The 18,019-nt window shown below is 34.1% G+C and overlaps 1 protein-coding gene across 1 annotated transcript in view; it reads left to right on the top strand.

The window, feature by feature from the left end:
* LOC124354226 (roundabout homolog 2-like) overlaps positions 1–18,019 on the top strand; it is a 607,997-nt gene that overhangs the window by 544,883 nt on the left and 45,095 nt on the right. Inside the window, exons 4-7 of the mRNA XM_046804531.1 lie at positions 5,685–5,838; positions 8,710–8,840; positions 9,794–10,060; positions 11,811–12,085. Of these exons, the coding sequence (XP_046660487.1) occupies positions 5,685–5,838; positions 8,710–8,840; positions 9,794–10,060; positions 11,811–12,085 (827 nt within the window). The remainder of the gene's footprint in view (positions 1–5,684; positions 5,839–8,709; positions 8,841–9,793; positions 10,061–11,810; positions 12,086–18,019) is intronic.

Here is an 18,019-nt window from a genome sequence, read left to right as displayed (position 1 = left end):
GGGAAACCAACGATCTTGCAGCTGGGCAGCAGAACAATATTTATAGGCATTTGGAGCTCTGCATCACTGCCAAGCTGAAAACTGCTAAGGTGATTGTCTTAACTCTGCCCCCACCGACACGACCTGCCAACTGACCATCCAATAAATAAGGAGACGAAACTAGTCAACGCCTATATTGAAGAACTGTGCGCTAGGCATAGTGGGGCAGTGGTGTTATATTTCATTCATTTACAAGCATTTACAACGGAATGCATTTGAATACCAAAAGTAAGCAACTCTTGGCAAGCCACCTGATACAATGCATGCAGGAGCTGGGTCACATTTCTGGTGCAGCGCAGTCTTCGCCTCCTACAGACTCCCGAAGACAATCCTCTGCCGGCCGGAAGTCTTCGTCGGCTGGCGTAACCGAACCTCGCACGCTGCCATACGAGACTTTTGCTGACGCGGTCAAGACGACGAAGAATAGTGTGAAAAAAAAAACAAAAAACTTTCCACCTCTAATGACTACGACAGTAACCTAGGGATATCAGCACTGGACACTCAAAAAAATATTTCAAATTCCAAATCAAAATTTAACAACAAAATTCTTTACAAACACTTTCAGTGTTGCATCAAAATGCACAGATTGCATCCAACAAAATTGAGGAGCTATCGCTCATGGCAGATGAACTGCAACCTGATATTTTCATTATCTGAGCATGGTTTCACACACTGAAAATTGCTGCTCTGTTCAGAATTGACAATTATCAATTGGCGATATTTATAATCGAACGCAATACAAAGGAGGTGTGTGGCAATGTTTGTCAAATCGAAACTGGTTATTCCAACCCTTCAGAGTTGACCGCACTTCAGTGAATTGGACTTTGAAGCGGAAGGTATACAAATCAGTCTAAATGTTTTTTGGAAAACTTGTAATAATTGGCGTATATAGATTCCCGAACGGATGCTTCACAACATTTTTTTTGAACAATTCGAGTCCCTTCTAAATTGTTACGTTCCAAGAAGCATTGAAATTCATAATGATAGATTTCAACATTGATGTATTAGACCACACCAACCCTCAAACCCAGCGGTTTCGCGATGTTCTCACTTCTTTTGACTTAGTCTGGTCCGTGAACACACCAACCCGAATGACTGCCAGGTCGAGTACGGCCATCGATAACGTCATCACGAACTTTCCGGGCGTCTCTGTTACTGTTCTCGACGCGGCCATCTCTGACCATTTTCGCACAGGAGACTGTAATCAAACAATTGAATCCTAAATACGAACCCTCTTCAGCAAAATTTAAAAGAGATTTAAAAAATGAAAAACATTAAAATTCTCATCAGATTCCTCCAAAGAGAATATTTCGTCATTTGTGGATGCTTTTGAACACGTAGAGGAAGCATTCACTGCGTTCAATGACTGCCTTAATTATTACCTAAATATTACTTGCCCATATAGAATGATAAAGGAGCGATATCATAGGAAGAGTAATACCTGGATTTACTCAGGGATATTCTATACTTGAGAGAAAGGCTCAAATTTTACCATTAAATTTATTTAAAATCAAATAACAAAAACTTTCAAAAATTTTTATAGAACATTTAAAAACAAAATTATCGCAAGGAAATAAAAGCCGCTAAAGCACGAGATGTTGAACAAAAATTGGAGAACGCAGAAAATTTTTCAAAAAGTGCGTGGGAAGTAATAAAAAGCGTTACATCACAAACAAACTACCCAAAGCAATCAAATCCGAAACTAAAAATTGACGGTAAATTATCAGACGACTCATTTCTAGTGGCTAGCGAATTTAATAATTTTTTTTTTTCGACTGTGGCTGTACCAAGCACATCTTTCAGTTGTGACAATCTTTTAGAAAAATGTAGTAGTGAGACCGGTCTCTTCCATGGTTCTGTTTCCTGTGGGGGAGGTGGAGATGGCAGTAGTCTTGAGAGACCTCAAGCCGAAGAAGTCCAGCGACATCAACGGAATGTCCGTGTGGCTGATCAAGCGTTGCTTCAAACACATTTTGACACCACTTACTAAATTGATAAATCTGTCCTTCGCCCAAGGCGTTTTCCCTTCAGCTTTGAAGACAGCAAGAGTGGTTCCGATCTTTAAAAAGGATGATCCTTGCATCGCAAGTAATTACCGTCCTGTTTCCATTCTTCCTGTCATGAGCAATATTTTCGAAAAGGTTTTCATTAGAAGGCTTGAAGGTTTTTCTTGAACAGTTTGAAATTCTTAACCCTGAGCAGTAACGGATTCAGGAAAAACAAATCGACGATTGATGCTGTAACAAAACTCATTTACTGTGTTGTTGATGGCTTGGAGAGGCGAGGACAAGTGCTCAGCATATTTCTCGACCTTTCAAAGGCCTTTGACTGTGGTGCATCATAGGACACTGTTGCATCAGTTATGGACATGTGGTGTTCGAGGTCAGCCGCATAAATGGCTTTCGTCATACCTCAGTGGCAGAGAGCAGTGTGTGCAGATCGCGAACACCCTGTCAGGCAAAGTAAAAATGCAGTGCGGTGTTTCCCCAGGGTTCAATTTTGGGACCCATACTTTTTCTCATTTACGTCAACAGATTGAATTCATCAATTCAAAATGAGAGGTGATTCAATATGCGGACGATACGACTCTCTGCATCAGATCAAGTACGAAACAAGATCTTGAGATCAAAGCCTTTATTGAACTAAAACGCATGCATCGAGCACTTTTCAAAGATAAATCTAAAAACTAACTATGCCACTATGCCAAAACTTAACGTAATAAAAATTTTGTCTCCGTCAACAAGATGACGAATACAGACCAATTGTGATGGCGGATGAAGCTATCCTTAGATGAAGCCGAATCCACCAAGTTTCTGGGGATGTACCTGGACAGGGGACTGACCTGGAGCGATCACATTGACAGAGTTTGCTCAAAGGTTGCCTCAGGCACTTATGTCTTACGCAATCTAGCAAAATTTCCTGCTCGTTTGATGTACTGAAAACCTGCCTAATTTGGCATAGTACATCCACATTTGACCTACGGTTTTGAGACTATGGGGCAGCTGTTCTAAATAGAAAATTTGACAGAGTATTTAGAACACAAAAGAAAGCTGTTCGAATAATTTCGAAATTAAAACCCAGAGATTCGTGTAAAATTGCCTTCAGGGAGCTTGGAATTTCTAACCTTACCCAGCCTCTATATTCTCGACGTTACCACTGTACTGCCGATTTCAAATGTGAAACTGGTTCAGGGCAGGGACGTCCATCAGTACGAGACCAGAGCAGGAACAATTTCAGAACTGAACAGCATAGAACGGCTATGTTCGAACACTTGCCATCTCAAATGGGTGTCAAGTTAATCAATAAGCTCCCTGGAGATCTCAAACGAATTAATGAACCCAAACAATTCAAATCTCGATTAAGACACTTTTTGTTGTCAAAGGCATTTTACTCCCGTTGATGAGTTTACGATGGGCCGCTGGGATGAAAATTAGCACTTTATTATTATTATTCTAATTTATCCTTTTCTGATATCCAAAACATGCCAAAATACAATATATATTGTTAGGTAAACACATGAGTATGTGGAATTAACTGTGCCTATGATAAGATAGGTTTTTGTTTATAGATTTTTTAAATCAAAATGTTGAAATGACGCTTGCAATGCAATTTTTGTTAATTGTTTTACTGCAATAAAGAATAATATTATTATTATTATTATTATTGATTATCCATTTAAGACCAAATGTAAAAAGTTTTGATAACGCCGTAGCAAACTCCATGGAGTAACATTCATTATAATCTAACTCAGTGTTCTTCATACAGAAATGGTGCTTCATACACAATTTAAATTCTATAGCTCAGTCCGTTTTCCAGAGATCGTCCGGGCAGACCGGCAGATAGACAGACAGGCATACACATAGAAAACAGACAAACAAAAATTAAATTTTTCCAGATCCACGAGTGATTGGTTTCTTTAACGCTTAGCCAATAACCAGGAAAATATTATCTGCACTTAAAGTTCTAATTTATGAAGTGGAGAGTGAGTAAAATGGATCCTTACGGCACCCGAACTTAAATGGGGAACAAATCCTAACACCTGATTTGAACTAAATACAATTTTTATATCGGAGTACATATGGGTTACACATTTTGTCAGATGCATTTTGCCATCCATATTTGTAGATATGTGTTGATGTACAATAATCTACACTGTTCATTATACATAGCTATTTTTGAACTAGCGAACGTTACGGCTAGTCACCCACTTAGCCTAACTAGGCAGCAATATAATAAGCGGCCACTGTTTAAAAAATATCATAACTTCCAATATGAACATATTACTTAATAAATGCCTTCACTAAAAAGGCTAATTCCTTTGATTTTGAGAATTGTGTATGAAGCCGCGGGTAACTACTAGTTTTGAATAAATATATCAAATTGCGGCTTTTTAAGATTGGATTTGTTTGTCCTTTTATGATTTTTGGGTACGTTAAATAATGCAATGTTCTGTGAATTTTCAATTTACAAACTTATATTACTGCATTCCATTTTATGTCAGAGAAGTTTTCAAGGATATCGGAATTGCATAAAATAGCACAATACAAATTTCGCGAATACGTACTTACCCTATTAACATCAACTTGTAACTACCATAAAACAACAAGACACATTAAATATCCAATATACTTATAGATATGACTGTGGTGACACCTGTGAAGATACGAGTCTATTACTCACAGTCATAATTAGGTTCCTTCAACACTTTTCGTTTTTCAGTACAAGTTGCTCATTATCACTGTTTACACATTGTTTCAAATCGGGACGAAGTTCATTAGTGTAATATATTGCTGTTTCAGTAATACTTTAAATATTTTGAATTTGAATATCGCTATTTACTGTTTTGAAAAACCTTCATTTATCATTACAAGAAAATACCGACGCAGAGCTTAAAAACTTACAACTATCAGTTTTTGTAAAGGTTACGAAAAAAAGAAACCAATATTAATATTTGTAAATATCTAGAAACTTTTGGTTTACAATACTAAGAAGTGATTATTTTTAAGGATCCACTTAATATCTTTGAATATCAAAGATGTTTCTATACAAGAACATACTTGATAAATGTATAATGTTTCTTCATTAAATAAAATGTATTTCTGAAAACGAATTAGATGTATACATATAGAATTTGCATTAAACAATAATATTCACTATTCCATTATAGATTTTTTGAAAATTACGTAGTCATAAAATAATAATTATGGCATGCAAACAAGTAAATCTACGATTGGAAAGTTGTTTAGGAGTAATACATTTTTAACAAGATTATGTAAATGAAATTAACGTGATTATGAAATGAGAATAACCAGTATTATGTAAATAACAAAACAAAATCGAAACATGTCCGTTGGTATTCTCTTTCTTTTTCAGATTGAAACCAATAACTGTGGAATGAATAACAATTTTACAGATCGAATTGTTAGTACTACTGTTAGTATACTACTGTTATATCCATTTAGAGTAAACACTCACTTTATTTTTATTAAGTTATTATTTTACATTGGGGTCTTAATGGAGAGGTCTTAGGAGATTAACCAATGACTGTTAACTGCAATTGTATAAGATATTCTTACTTCTTCCAAAATATATTTTGACCTGCAATATACAAAAAAGAAGTTTCTAAGTGTAATGTTTTGTTGCAGTGCTGAGAGATGACTTCCGGATGGAACCTAAAGACACAAAAGTGGCTGTGGGGGACAAGACTCTATTATATTGCAGCCCGCCGAAGGGAGTGCCAGATCCTATTGTTCATTGGAAGAGGAATGGAGAAATCATCAACCTGGAAGCGTTTGACAGGTATCTTTACAAACTTTACAATGTACCATTATTATATTATTTCAAATCTGGCTGGACTGCACTGTGTCATATTAGGGCAATTCTGCAACTTGGACAGACCCAACACTCAATCAATAAGTGCCGCTTGAACTTTCTTTTCTCTTTAGACAAGGGGCTGAGAAACTCCTTATTGCGCATAGTCCTAAAAGGACCTTTGTGCTTTCTGTAGTGACAGGATTTTCATCATGGGATAGGTTGGAAGTACGAACCACCTCCTGTCGAGATCCATAAGGAATCTCATTCAAGTCACCTTGAAAGAAGGGGAGGCCAATTCTGAGAAGAAGTGGGGAGAGGTAGCAATAGGCTAGCAACACCTTTATCAGTTAGGGACCCCCACCAACTCTAGCAGTCATCTTCCATGATCACAACATTTGCAGTTAGTGACGTGCCACTCCTGATCCCGGATATCCATAGGGTTGCCCAGATTTAAGTGACACATCGATGTTGCTGTTCCCAAAGTGGGCTTAAGTGGAAGATATAAATCAGCCAGAAGTGAACTCTCCAAAGGAAACCGCTTACACTTGTTATGTCGTATAATATAGAGTTTTACTGAGATTAATCAATATGAATTATTTATATAATCACTGGAATTTCAACTTTTAGTTAATGAAATATATTAGTTTAATAATCCTTCAATTGCCTTGACATACACGTGCATCAATTAACAATTTTTCAAAACTTATTTAAACTTAAAAATAATTATTTAGTAGTTAATAAGTTAATAGAAGATTTCAATTCCATAAAACAACATGCAAGTACACAATCAGGAAATCGTAACTCAGCGTTGATCGCTCTGAAACTAAACAGAGCTCCACACAGTTCCTCAGTGTCGTGAGATGCTGCCATCACTATCTTTGAGCACCTTTTAAAACTATTAGAATTATCAGTAGCATGAAGCTCTCTTGGATCTAAATTGAGAATTTAATGTATGTTCAAATCCATATATAGTAAAAGAGCAGAAAAAATTGTGCTTAGTTTATTTGGTTTTAACTCCTTTCAAATATTTAAACTGTAAACCCAGCCTGACATGACTAGAATAAGAGATAAATAGGTACAGGCTCAATCAGATAATATCAAATTTTTAAGAAACAGTGACTTCAAAAGATGTTAGTGCTTTCGAAACTGAATTCAGTTTTCTCTACCTAATTGAAGTATTGAACAGTATTATATGGTGCTAAAGAGGGCCTGCAGCCAAATCACAAAGGTGTCGTATTCTGACACTGTAGTGTACTGAACTTATAGGACAACCCATTCAATTTATAAACAGCCATTAATAGGTTTATTTTTATTCAATCATTTTTCAGATGAAACAACTGATTAAAAACTACTTGGCATCTACATTTACTTTCAGTTACTGTAGTAATTTTGTACTAAGAGGCTTAACCTAAACTTTTGGAAAGAAATGGAGATAAAAATAAATAGTTTACTATTTTTACACCAAATCTACGATAACCTCCTTTTTTTGACGAAACAGGAAATTAAATACGTTGATTTAAAAATATATATATTATCAGTAATCTTTAAAAAATCTTTTCACGTTTTATAATATAATTAATCTAGATTTTTATCAAAGGCTGAATTTCTAATGACGTCCGTAGTAAATTTCATTTATATAATGAAAACCATTAACTGTTAGAAAAATCTATAGTGATTGTAGTAAAATCGTCGATCAAATCCAACTAACTAGTTCCACTCAATTAAAAAGAAACAGATAGGACAAAATTGTTAATGAACCGAAACTGCTTACCTGGTTTGAATTATGTGAGCCAAACAAACAATCTGTTGTTTACCTCAAATTGAATTAACCCATTGCTTTCAATCACTTCCTTTTTATACAGTGAGTACTACAACCATTGGTCTGATGAACCACTTTCAAAGAAAGCAAATTTAATAAAATACCAAAACAAACTTTAGCCATCAAATAAACGTAAATATTTTGATTTTATTTCTATTCTAAATCTTAAGACGAAGTATGAGTTACCCTATCCCTACTTTGTGTAAAACTATACCTGTTAGAATTACTGGGAAAAAATCTTTTACTAAATTAACTTCTTTATTTTCCTCAGCTTTTTGTTACTGAAGTCTTCTGTATTATACATTTAAACTTATCATAGATTCCACTTACGGTTCTATTCTAAGGTTATCGTTTAAATCTATGTGGATTGTCACATTTTGTGAAAGTCAATGATGGTCATTTCTTCATTTCTCATAATTTTCAACACAAATTATAAAAGATAAAGTTTGAAAATTTCGAATTATATCCACAAATAGATCAAATAAAGCTGACAAGATTTTTTGCTGCGTTGTGTTATGGCACTTGTAAGATGTTCTATCTAAGTCAAATATTACAATTTACAATGTCAATGTGTGTTGTGGGCTACACAACAATTTACAATAATTTACAACAGAAGTCATGAATACGTTTTACAACTCTCTGGTTTCATTTACTATTTTACAAACTTTTAACCAAATTAAGAAATGCACTTTAAAACAACTTCACAATGGGCTTCCTTTATAGACATAGCTAGCTCAATGTATCAGCTTTATAGACATAGAGATAACTCAATGTATTAATATTTGTTTCTAACTTTAGCTAATAATATTGTTATAAAAATTAAACAAATTTTTCATTCATAACACGTTAATTTGTTTTATTTACTATTTTACGATAAAACAAAAAATGCTGTCTTGCTCTTATTTTGAAATATGATTGTGTTGGATATTGTGTAAGAAATAATCCATAAACAACAGTACTTCGTCTGAAGAATTTGCCTAATGAAGGTTTACCAATCACATTAAACTATAATCACATTAGATTTTTATACTCTGCAGGTACAGGATCGTGGATGGGGGAACTCTGCAAATCTCCAGCACTCAGGTATCAGACAGTGGGAAGTACCAGTGTGTGGCACAGAACCTAGTCGGAACACGATACAGTGACATCATCACCCTCAAAGTTCACAGTAAGTATATTTTCACGATCTTTGGCTGAAGCTTGTCCAGTCTTGAAAGTTTCTTTCACAGAATGATCATTATTACTTATGTATACACGTACACAAGGTGTCGGAAAGAATTTTAAGATTTTGAAACATCTTATTATATTTTTAGTTATATTTTAAAGTGGATAAATAAGAGTAACACTGTTCTATAAAACTAATAAATTTCTTATCTTGTATCAATCATTACAAATTTAATAAAATATTTAGGAAAGATATTTGCTTGAAATAACATTAATCAGTTTGCTGCAAACATTTGTCATAGCGTGATTCCACCTATATAAGGGTAAGAAAGCTCTATTTATTTTCTGTTAATTGGTGAGCCCAAAGAGACATTTTATATTAAAAGTGGTTCAAAAATAAATAAATAAAAATCATTGACTTGCTAGCTTCATGCTTGTTAAGAAAAAAGTGAACTATTGTTTAATAAACTGCTTTGTTGTTTTAACTTTTTAGTATTACCAGGTTCTTTTGTTTTGAGTTGCAAATTCTTTTGTATCTTCATTATATTACATTTGTACTCTAATAAACTAATGAATATATTAAATTAAATGTAATTTTCTATTATTTTTCAGATCTATTTCTATTATTTTACTAAATACAAAGGATTAATATAAAACTGTGGAATTTGTCTATACTAGCATTTATTTTTCCTGCTGCTGGTCTATCAGTAGCATGCAACCATACTGGCTATTGCGTTTACTTAGCGTATATTATTATTTCTTGCAGGAGTTTTTAAGACGGCTGCTAGAAGACCCAAAGAGAGTGTCTAAGCATCTGGAACCACATTTGTATGGTTTATTTTGTTGTTGTATATGGTGGAAAGTGTAGATCGAGTCACAGTGTGCACTGAATGATTATTATACTAACAATTACACTGGTAAATGATCACGACCAGAACTCAATTTCACTATTTCCAGAGAAGCCGTACATGGTGAGTGAACCCCGTGACATGGTATCCGTGGCCGGAGACAGTGTAGAGTTCTTCTGTGACGTTGGCGGGGACCCAGTACCACGTGTTACATGGCGGCGCAGTGAAGCCAAAATGCCCGTTGGCCGTGCACATGTCCTCGATGATCGCACACTTCGCATAGAGCAGACTAGACCGGTTGACCAGGGAGTGTACGTGTGTGACGCAGAAAATGATGTTGGCTCAATCACCGCCTCTGCTGTACTCACTGTTCATGGTAATAACCTTTTTAATCCATGTTTTAATAAAACACATGTATGAGTAAAACTGGTCTTGTGTAATGAAATAATAATGTAATACATCAATAGAGGCGTTCTATTGAACCGTTTTTCTCACAGCTTTATGTTTGTTGACATTTTTGTTATTTAACAGTCAATTTGAATTTCGTACATTATGTCAAACATCACAATTATCAAATAATATTGCTGTCTATTATCATTACTCAATATAAAATTTCCAGAAGTGGATATTTCAATTTCATATCGACTTTCAACTCGAGATTGGAAGATAACCACAAACTAACCAGTAGAACCACAATAAGTAGCTAAAACAAAACTAATTTAAACCCAAAAGACATAGACATTCCTGATTTTTAAAGTTCCATTGATCTCAGGTCAGAGATTATCTTGAGATCTGAAGCCATGTGTACACTAAGTTTATTAACACATGTTGACCATAAATCTGAGAAATACTTCAGTTTTGTTATCAATAAAGAACTAACATACCATATTAATAATAAAAATCTTATTACTGTATCCATCAATTATCAGTAAAGATGTTAAACGTATTGTTAGTAACGTCATAACTTTGACATTAGTACAAAAAATTATATTTTTATACTAATAATTCATCTGGTTTTCAATATTAGTATATTGTGTGGAGAGAAAGACAAACTCCTTAACTCTGCAGCATTTTTAAATGAAGGAATGCACGTGATCTTATTAATGAAACCAATAGTGTTTTGTTAGCAATAATTACACTTTTCATCATTCACAACAAGATGTGTTGTGTGAGTGTAGAGGTGTAGAGTGTGTGTGACTGAAATTTGAATACTTAGTTAACACTAGCCAATTTTTGAACTTAGTAAACTTAGTAGCTGTATAATACATGTAAATTTTAGTTTATATGGCACCTAATACAGGAAATAGAAAACCATGAATGTTTTTACAAAACATAAGTTTGGTCGTAAAAATAGGTGTTGAGATAACAGAAAATTTTACTTTTGTATTAAATGATTCAGTTAAAATAATACTTCCATAACCTCAAAGCTAGAGAAATTGAGAGCGTTTAAAAAAATCGTAAATTTATATAATTAAATTTTGTAAATGTTTTATAAATAGTTTTAAAATGCAAATAGTTTTTTGTGGAGTCGCCTGACAAAATCTATGATTTCGAAAGGTCTTGCAAAATATAAAAATTAATATTGGAAAAATGTGTAATCATTACTAGTATCAAATTTAAATATTTTCAATTACTCTAAGAATCTTCATTCAACAGTCTACTATTTCGGTGATCTACTAATTCAAAATAGTTTGAAAAATCACACAAACATCTATCTTTACTATCTTCCACTATCGGTTTTTGACAAAAAATACCCCATCTATTGTCAATTTTTTATCTTTATCTATGTAAAAATATTTTATTAATATTTTCATGTGTCCATCTCTACTGTTTTTCTTTTTACCGTTGCATAATAAACTTATGCGTTTTTATATTTCAAAAATGCATCTAAGTATTTTTATTATTATACTGTATATTTGTTTTGATTTTTCGTAAGTTATGTTTATACTTTGAGATGACACATTTTATACTGTTTAAAAGCTCAATTACTGGGGGTAAAATTATTGTTTACATTTATCATTAGATTTGTTTTTGGTGTTTACAAGCACCCAATAACAAAGATGTTGTAGATTGTTTATATTACATGATCAATGAAGCATCCTCAATGTAAAATAAATGTTGAATAGCTCCACCAGAGTTCCTGCGACCTCCAGAGAACATGAAGGTTGCGCTACACACAGAGGCTCAGCTCGACTGTCAGGTGACAGGAAACCCCACCCCTTCTGTGTTCTGGAGTCGAGAGGGTAGCCAGATCCTCATGTTTCCTGGCCGAAAGTATGGCCATATCTCGGTCAGTGAGGAGGGAACCCTGAGACTGGAGGTGCGAAGAGAGGATGCTGGGTACTACATGTGTTCAGCTGTCAGCGTTGCCGGCAGTGCCTCAGCAATTGCATTCTTACAGGTTTAACTTTCATTGGCTCTATTCATGTTGCTCCCACAGAACCAAAACTGTTGCAACCTAGTCACACTTACAAGATTTAAAATTCAACAGAATACAATACAATTAGCACAGTCCTAATGTAAAGTTGATTCTGCCAAACTGTGCACAAATAACATTTTTGCATGGCAATTGGTACAAAAGTAAAAATTAATTATAAGCAAAATATTTTGCCATTTGAATTGGGAATATTAGCAAACATGTACAGGTATACTCAAGAATCAAGAATTTTATTGCCATTGACAATTTACATTGAATAGGCAAAGTCAACCTAGTTTGTAGTTATATAAATATTGCAAGAATAATAACGAGAAAGTACAGAATGAGAATCATTATAAATATAACTATTACGAAACAGTTAACCTAGACATCCCTTTGATAGTTTATAGATATATATAAAAAAGAGAGAAAAAAGAAAAAAAAAATATTATAATAGTAACAATAAAATATAAAATTCAATCTTAGGCACAGTAAATTAAGTTATTTAGTTAAAATTGAACATCTATGTTACAATTTAAAAATTCATTTATACTATAAAATGGGTTTTGAAGAAGCCAATTGTATATTTTATGTTTAAAAGGTCTAAAACTAACAGACTTTGCACCATCAGGCAGCCTATTGAAAAAATTAATACAATTTAGCTTGAAAGAGGTGCCAGTTTTAGCCAGTCTATGAGGAAGTATATTGAGTTTATTCCCCCCTCTAGTGTTATAATGATGAATATTATTCCTAATTGGAAAATTCTGTAGGTTTGATTTAGTGTATAATAGTACTTGAAAAATATACAAATTGACAACTGTGGGAATCTTAAGTTCAATGAAAAGTGGCTTACAGTGATCTAGTGAACCAACTCCTGCAATATTACGAACTACCTTTTTCTGTAATAAAAGAATATTATTTATATGGGGAGAATGGCCCCAAGCTAGTATACCATATAGTATATGTGATTGAAACAGACCGAAATATGACATTCTTAAATATTCTAAGCTTACAAAGTTTTTCAATTTCCATAGTAGATAATTAACTCTTGATATTTTTTTACAAACTGTTTCGATACGCAGGGACCATTGTAACTTAGAATCTATATAAAATCCCAGAAGCTTAACAGATTCCAGATTAATTTCTTGTTTAAGGCTTAAAGTTAGGTATTGTGTTTTTTCAGGATTAGAAGATAATTTATTAGAAGAAAACCAGGAAAGAGCCTGCTCTTCTGCTAGTTCAGTAATCTGTTTTAAGTAATTAAGATCGTTGTGACGGGCCACTAAAGTGGTGTCATCAGCATAAATAATGGAATGAACGTTTAAATTTTGAGGTAGATCATTTATATATACTAGAAAAAAGAAAGGTCCGAGAACTGAGCCTTGAGGCACGCCTTTCTCGACAGGCTTTACAGTTGAACATTTATTTTTTATTGAAACAAATTGACTCCTGAATAGATAAGATTGAATTATTTTTAAGGAGTTATCCTCGATGCCATAAAATTTGAGTTTATTTAGCAGAATATTAAATGGAACGCTATCAAACGCTTTAGTAAGGTCACATAAAACTATAGAAACTGACTCTTTTTTTTCAAAAGCGTCCAAAGATAAATCAATTAAATTAAGTACTGCAGAGGTGGTAGATTTACCCTGCCGAAAACCATGTTGATTTGTGGAAAGTAAATTATTTGATTCAAAAAAATAACTAAGCTGGTTGTACATTAGTGATTCAAATATTTTTGAAAATATAGGAATAATTGAAATAGGTCTGTAATTTTGGGGCAAGTTTTTATCTCCTTTTTTGTAAACTGGGGTTATTTTTGAAATTTTGAGCGAGGGTGCAAAATATCCCTCACACAGGCATTTGTTGAAAACAAAAGCAAGTGGTTCACTAATCAGATGAATTGTTTGTTTAATGATAGAATTAGAAAGCCAATAATAATCTGTTGATTTTGAATTTGAGAATTTTGAAACCACTTTTATTACATCAGATGAAGATATTTCTGACCAAGTGAACAACAGTTGATTTCCTGCCGTATTTCCCAATAGTTGTTCTGGATTGTTGGGGCTTTGATCTATTCTGTTAGATAACTGATTAATAGAGTCCAGAAAAAAAAGTATTTAATTCATCTGGATCAAGATTGACCTCACTACTATGGGTTGGAGAATATTCATTGCTGATCACCTTCCACGCTGCCTTGCAGGGGTTAGTGGAATTTCCAATATACTCCTCAACTGCTAATCTTTTTGCTTGCTCCAATTCTTTATGGTAAATTCTTTTTTGCTGTAAGTAAATGTTATAGGCAGTCTGATAGTGCTCAGACCCCCGCTTAAGTGAATTTTTGTAAATTGTATAGAGAGTTAACATTTTAGTTTTTGTTTCTCTCAAGGCAGGAGTATACCAATCTACCAGTTTAGACCCTTTAGAGCTAGTTTTGTTAGAAATTTTAATTAAAGGAGAGCAAAAGTGCCATAGATTTACATAGGTCTTAAAAAAATTGTCAAATAGAGTTTGTACATTAATTTTGTTCAGTTGAAAATCATTTATCATCTACCAATTTTCTCTTTCTAAACTAGATTTAAACAAATCAACATGTTCTTTTTTTTGTAATCTAACATATTTGAATCCAGATTGGTTTTGAGTTCCTGAAGGGCTCACAACCAAATACATGTAAAATAAAAGTGGTACATGATCTGAAAAACAGTGGTCTCCAAGAGTGATGTCATAAAAGTTCCTATTAAAATTAACAATAATATTATCGATACAAGAGTTTAAGCGAGTCGGTTGATTATTACAAGGGAAAAGGTTTAATGCTCTGAGAAGGTTTAAAAATCTTAAGGAAACTGCATTAATTTTACTTTTGTTACCCATTTCTATATTAAAATCACCAGCTACGATGAGTTTTTGATTATGCTTTTGTAACTTTTTTACAGAATTTTCAAAACTATTGAGAAAACTGTCGACATCACCACTCGGAGACCTATATATGCTAAATATAACGACATTTGCTTCCAATAATTTAATACAACAGCATTCAAAGTGTGTCTCAGAGTAAAATGTTGATACATCTACAATATTGTATTTAATAGAATTTAAAATGTAAATACCTACACCTCCATTTTTTCTTACTTTTCTGCACACAACATGAGCAGGTATAAAATTTTTTGGAACAAACAGATTTATTTGATTGTCTTCCAACCAATGCTCTGATATGCACATTAAATTTAATTTCTTTTCTTGACATAAATCTTCTATTTCTAAAATTTTGTTCCTTATACAACAAACATTTATTTGCATAAGCCTAAAAAACAGTCCTTTTGATTACTTTGTTGTTGTACATGGGAAAAGATAGTTGTGGTTGGTGGAGGAGTGTTTGAGGGAGTGATAGTTGTAGGAGCAGAGATTTGTGGAGTGTTGGCTGTTGTAGTGGAAATTTGAGGAGTGTTATCTAATACAGTAGTGGGTGGTGGAGTGGTGTTAAGTAAACAAATTGAACGTGAGTTGATATTTTTTTGATTTCAACACTTTATCACTGCTCTGCTTTAGCACTTTCACTGAACCTGACTTGACAGCTGCACCGTATGTTTGATGGCCAGGAGTAACCCTAGGGCTGACAGGGCTCTGCTGCAGATCTATTGCTGAGCTGGAATCCTCTTCTTTTGAATTTTGATAGATTAGGTCTTCTAGTTCTTTCACAAAATCTGGATGAGACATTCCATTTCTCAAAGTACGAAATGATTTCTGGTAATATGAGACAATGGTGACTGTGGCTTTTGTGACTTGCTGAAATTTACGGACATTTCTAATGAAGTGATCTGTATTAACTTTGTCTCTAACACAGCCTATGGGAGAGCATATCAAGTGCTTTAGATTTTTCTTCTTGAACTCTGTAGTTAGATCTGAAAAGGCTGCATCATAATCGTGTAGGATGGGTTTTCCAAAATAATTTTGTTTTATAATGAGACTAAATACTGTAACACCTTCATTACATTCTTGAACTGCCAGATGTTTACTACGACGATGCCAGGGTGTAGGTTTTCCAAAGATTTTCTTAAAGACCACAGCAACCCCAGCTGTCATGTGACGAGGATGGTGGAAATCCGCCAAGATGCTGTGAGCTATTCCTGTGCTTTTGTTGTTCTTAGCATGCCAGATGACTTTCGCCATGTGGGTCTCAGTAACCCTTATAGGCGATGTGGGCAAGTCTTCCCATTCGGATGTCGATTCCTCTTGAAAACTTGAAGGTGAAGAGTTAATTAGAGTTACTTTGTTGGTCACATTAGTGCTTGATTTTTGTAGACAATCTATTATCATATATGCTAATTTCTTTTTTCCTTTAAAGTTAAGGTGCAGACCATGAGTGGTGAAATTGTCTCTTTCAAATAAGCCTAGGTCAAGAAGAGTGACATTTTTAATTCTGGTTACAAGCTCTTTTATATAACTATTAACCTGAGCTATGTCATAGTGCAGCGAATCATCAGGATGCACATCAAAGCGAGGAGGTATTGTTGTAACGTATACAGGTCTGGATTCACTGAGAGATTTGAGCATATGTTCCATTTTTTTGTAAATGGGTTCTGGGCGTTTACTTTTCATATCATTTGTTCCTGCCAGCAGAATCAAAGGTCGGTTGAGTGATATAGAAGCTTGATTGTAGATTTGCTCAAAATTGGCTCCAGATTTAACAAGTCCGTCCATATAGATCAGACCCTTACTGCACCTCCCTACAATCTCAGGCAACCCTTTACCCTCGCTATCAGCAAAGAGGTCAACTTTAATTTGCACCTTTTTACTACCATCAGGTAAGCTACAATCTCTTCTTTTTTTAGGATTGCGTTTAACACCTGGAAAGCAATCTTCGAATTGAGTGAATTTCTTTAATTGATGGTTCTCAAAACAGCCCTTATGCATCATGTCAGCAACCATTTGCGAATCAGCCAACATATCTTTGGAGTTGTAAAGCATGTAGGCTAATTGGGCTCGTTTTGTTTTTATGTCACAGGGTTTTATGCCAGCAAGCTGTTGTGATAACTGTTCCGTGTTAATATCAAAAGAACTGATTTTTATTTTATTTATTAGAACATCTGTATATAATAATAAGTGGACTCCACAGTCATTTGGGGTTGTTTGCATCGGTACTTCCACAATTTCCACAGACAAAGGTTCCTTAGAATTAAGGTGATTCCTGATTTTAGCAGCAACCTTTTTTGCATGTGACAAGTTGTAAGTCTTACTCATACTAGAGTCAAAATAGAAAAATTTGTGGTAGCTGCTAACATAAAGCAGTAAGCTCCAATGTGACCCTAAATCAGCATTGGTGAGATTCATACAGTCATTTATGGGGATAAAAACATAATCAGTATTTTGCTCAATAAGTGGTACTAGGAATTCTCCAAAATCTTCTGAACACTTAATAGCCTGTGCCACAGCAGGACTCATCAAATAGACACGTTTGTCTGTATCTGTATTTAAAACTGTAGACAGTAGTATGTTAAAATATTTGTGAATTATATCATCAGTCAACCAAGCATTATCCAACACCGCTAAGGCGAGGGAAAAATTGTCATTTGTATTTGTATTTGTAGTTGTGCTGTACTCAGGAGGACTTTTACCTTGTACATAATTTATTTGTTGGAATTCTGGAACTCCATGGCGATATTTATCTTGCATTAAGCTTAATTCAAGTTGAGTACACCTATCTGTAAGAGCATTTACTTGAAAATTGAGGTCTAAATCCAATGTTGTGTTTACTGCCACATCTTTGGTGGTGTTGTGATTATCCAGTTTCTTTTCATTACAAGGGGTGGAAGTAGACGGGTAGGCTGTATTATTTGTATTCTTTATAGGTGAAAAGGTTGAATTCTTGCTTAAATTCCGCGAGTTTTTGTTGAAGTTCTTATTTTTGTAAGCTTCTTCAAT

The sequence above is a fragment of the Homalodisca vitripennis genome, chromosome 2, assembly GCF_021130785.1.
Source record: "Homalodisca vitripennis isolate AUS2020 chromosome 2, UT_GWSS_2.1, whole genome shotgun sequence".
Classification (NCBI taxonomy): Eukaryota; Metazoa; Arthropoda; class Insecta; order Hemiptera; family Cicadellidae; genus Homalodisca; species Homalodisca vitripennis.
The sequence above is the reverse complement of the archived record's forward strand: the minus strand, read 5'-3'. Positions and strand labels throughout refer to the sequence as shown.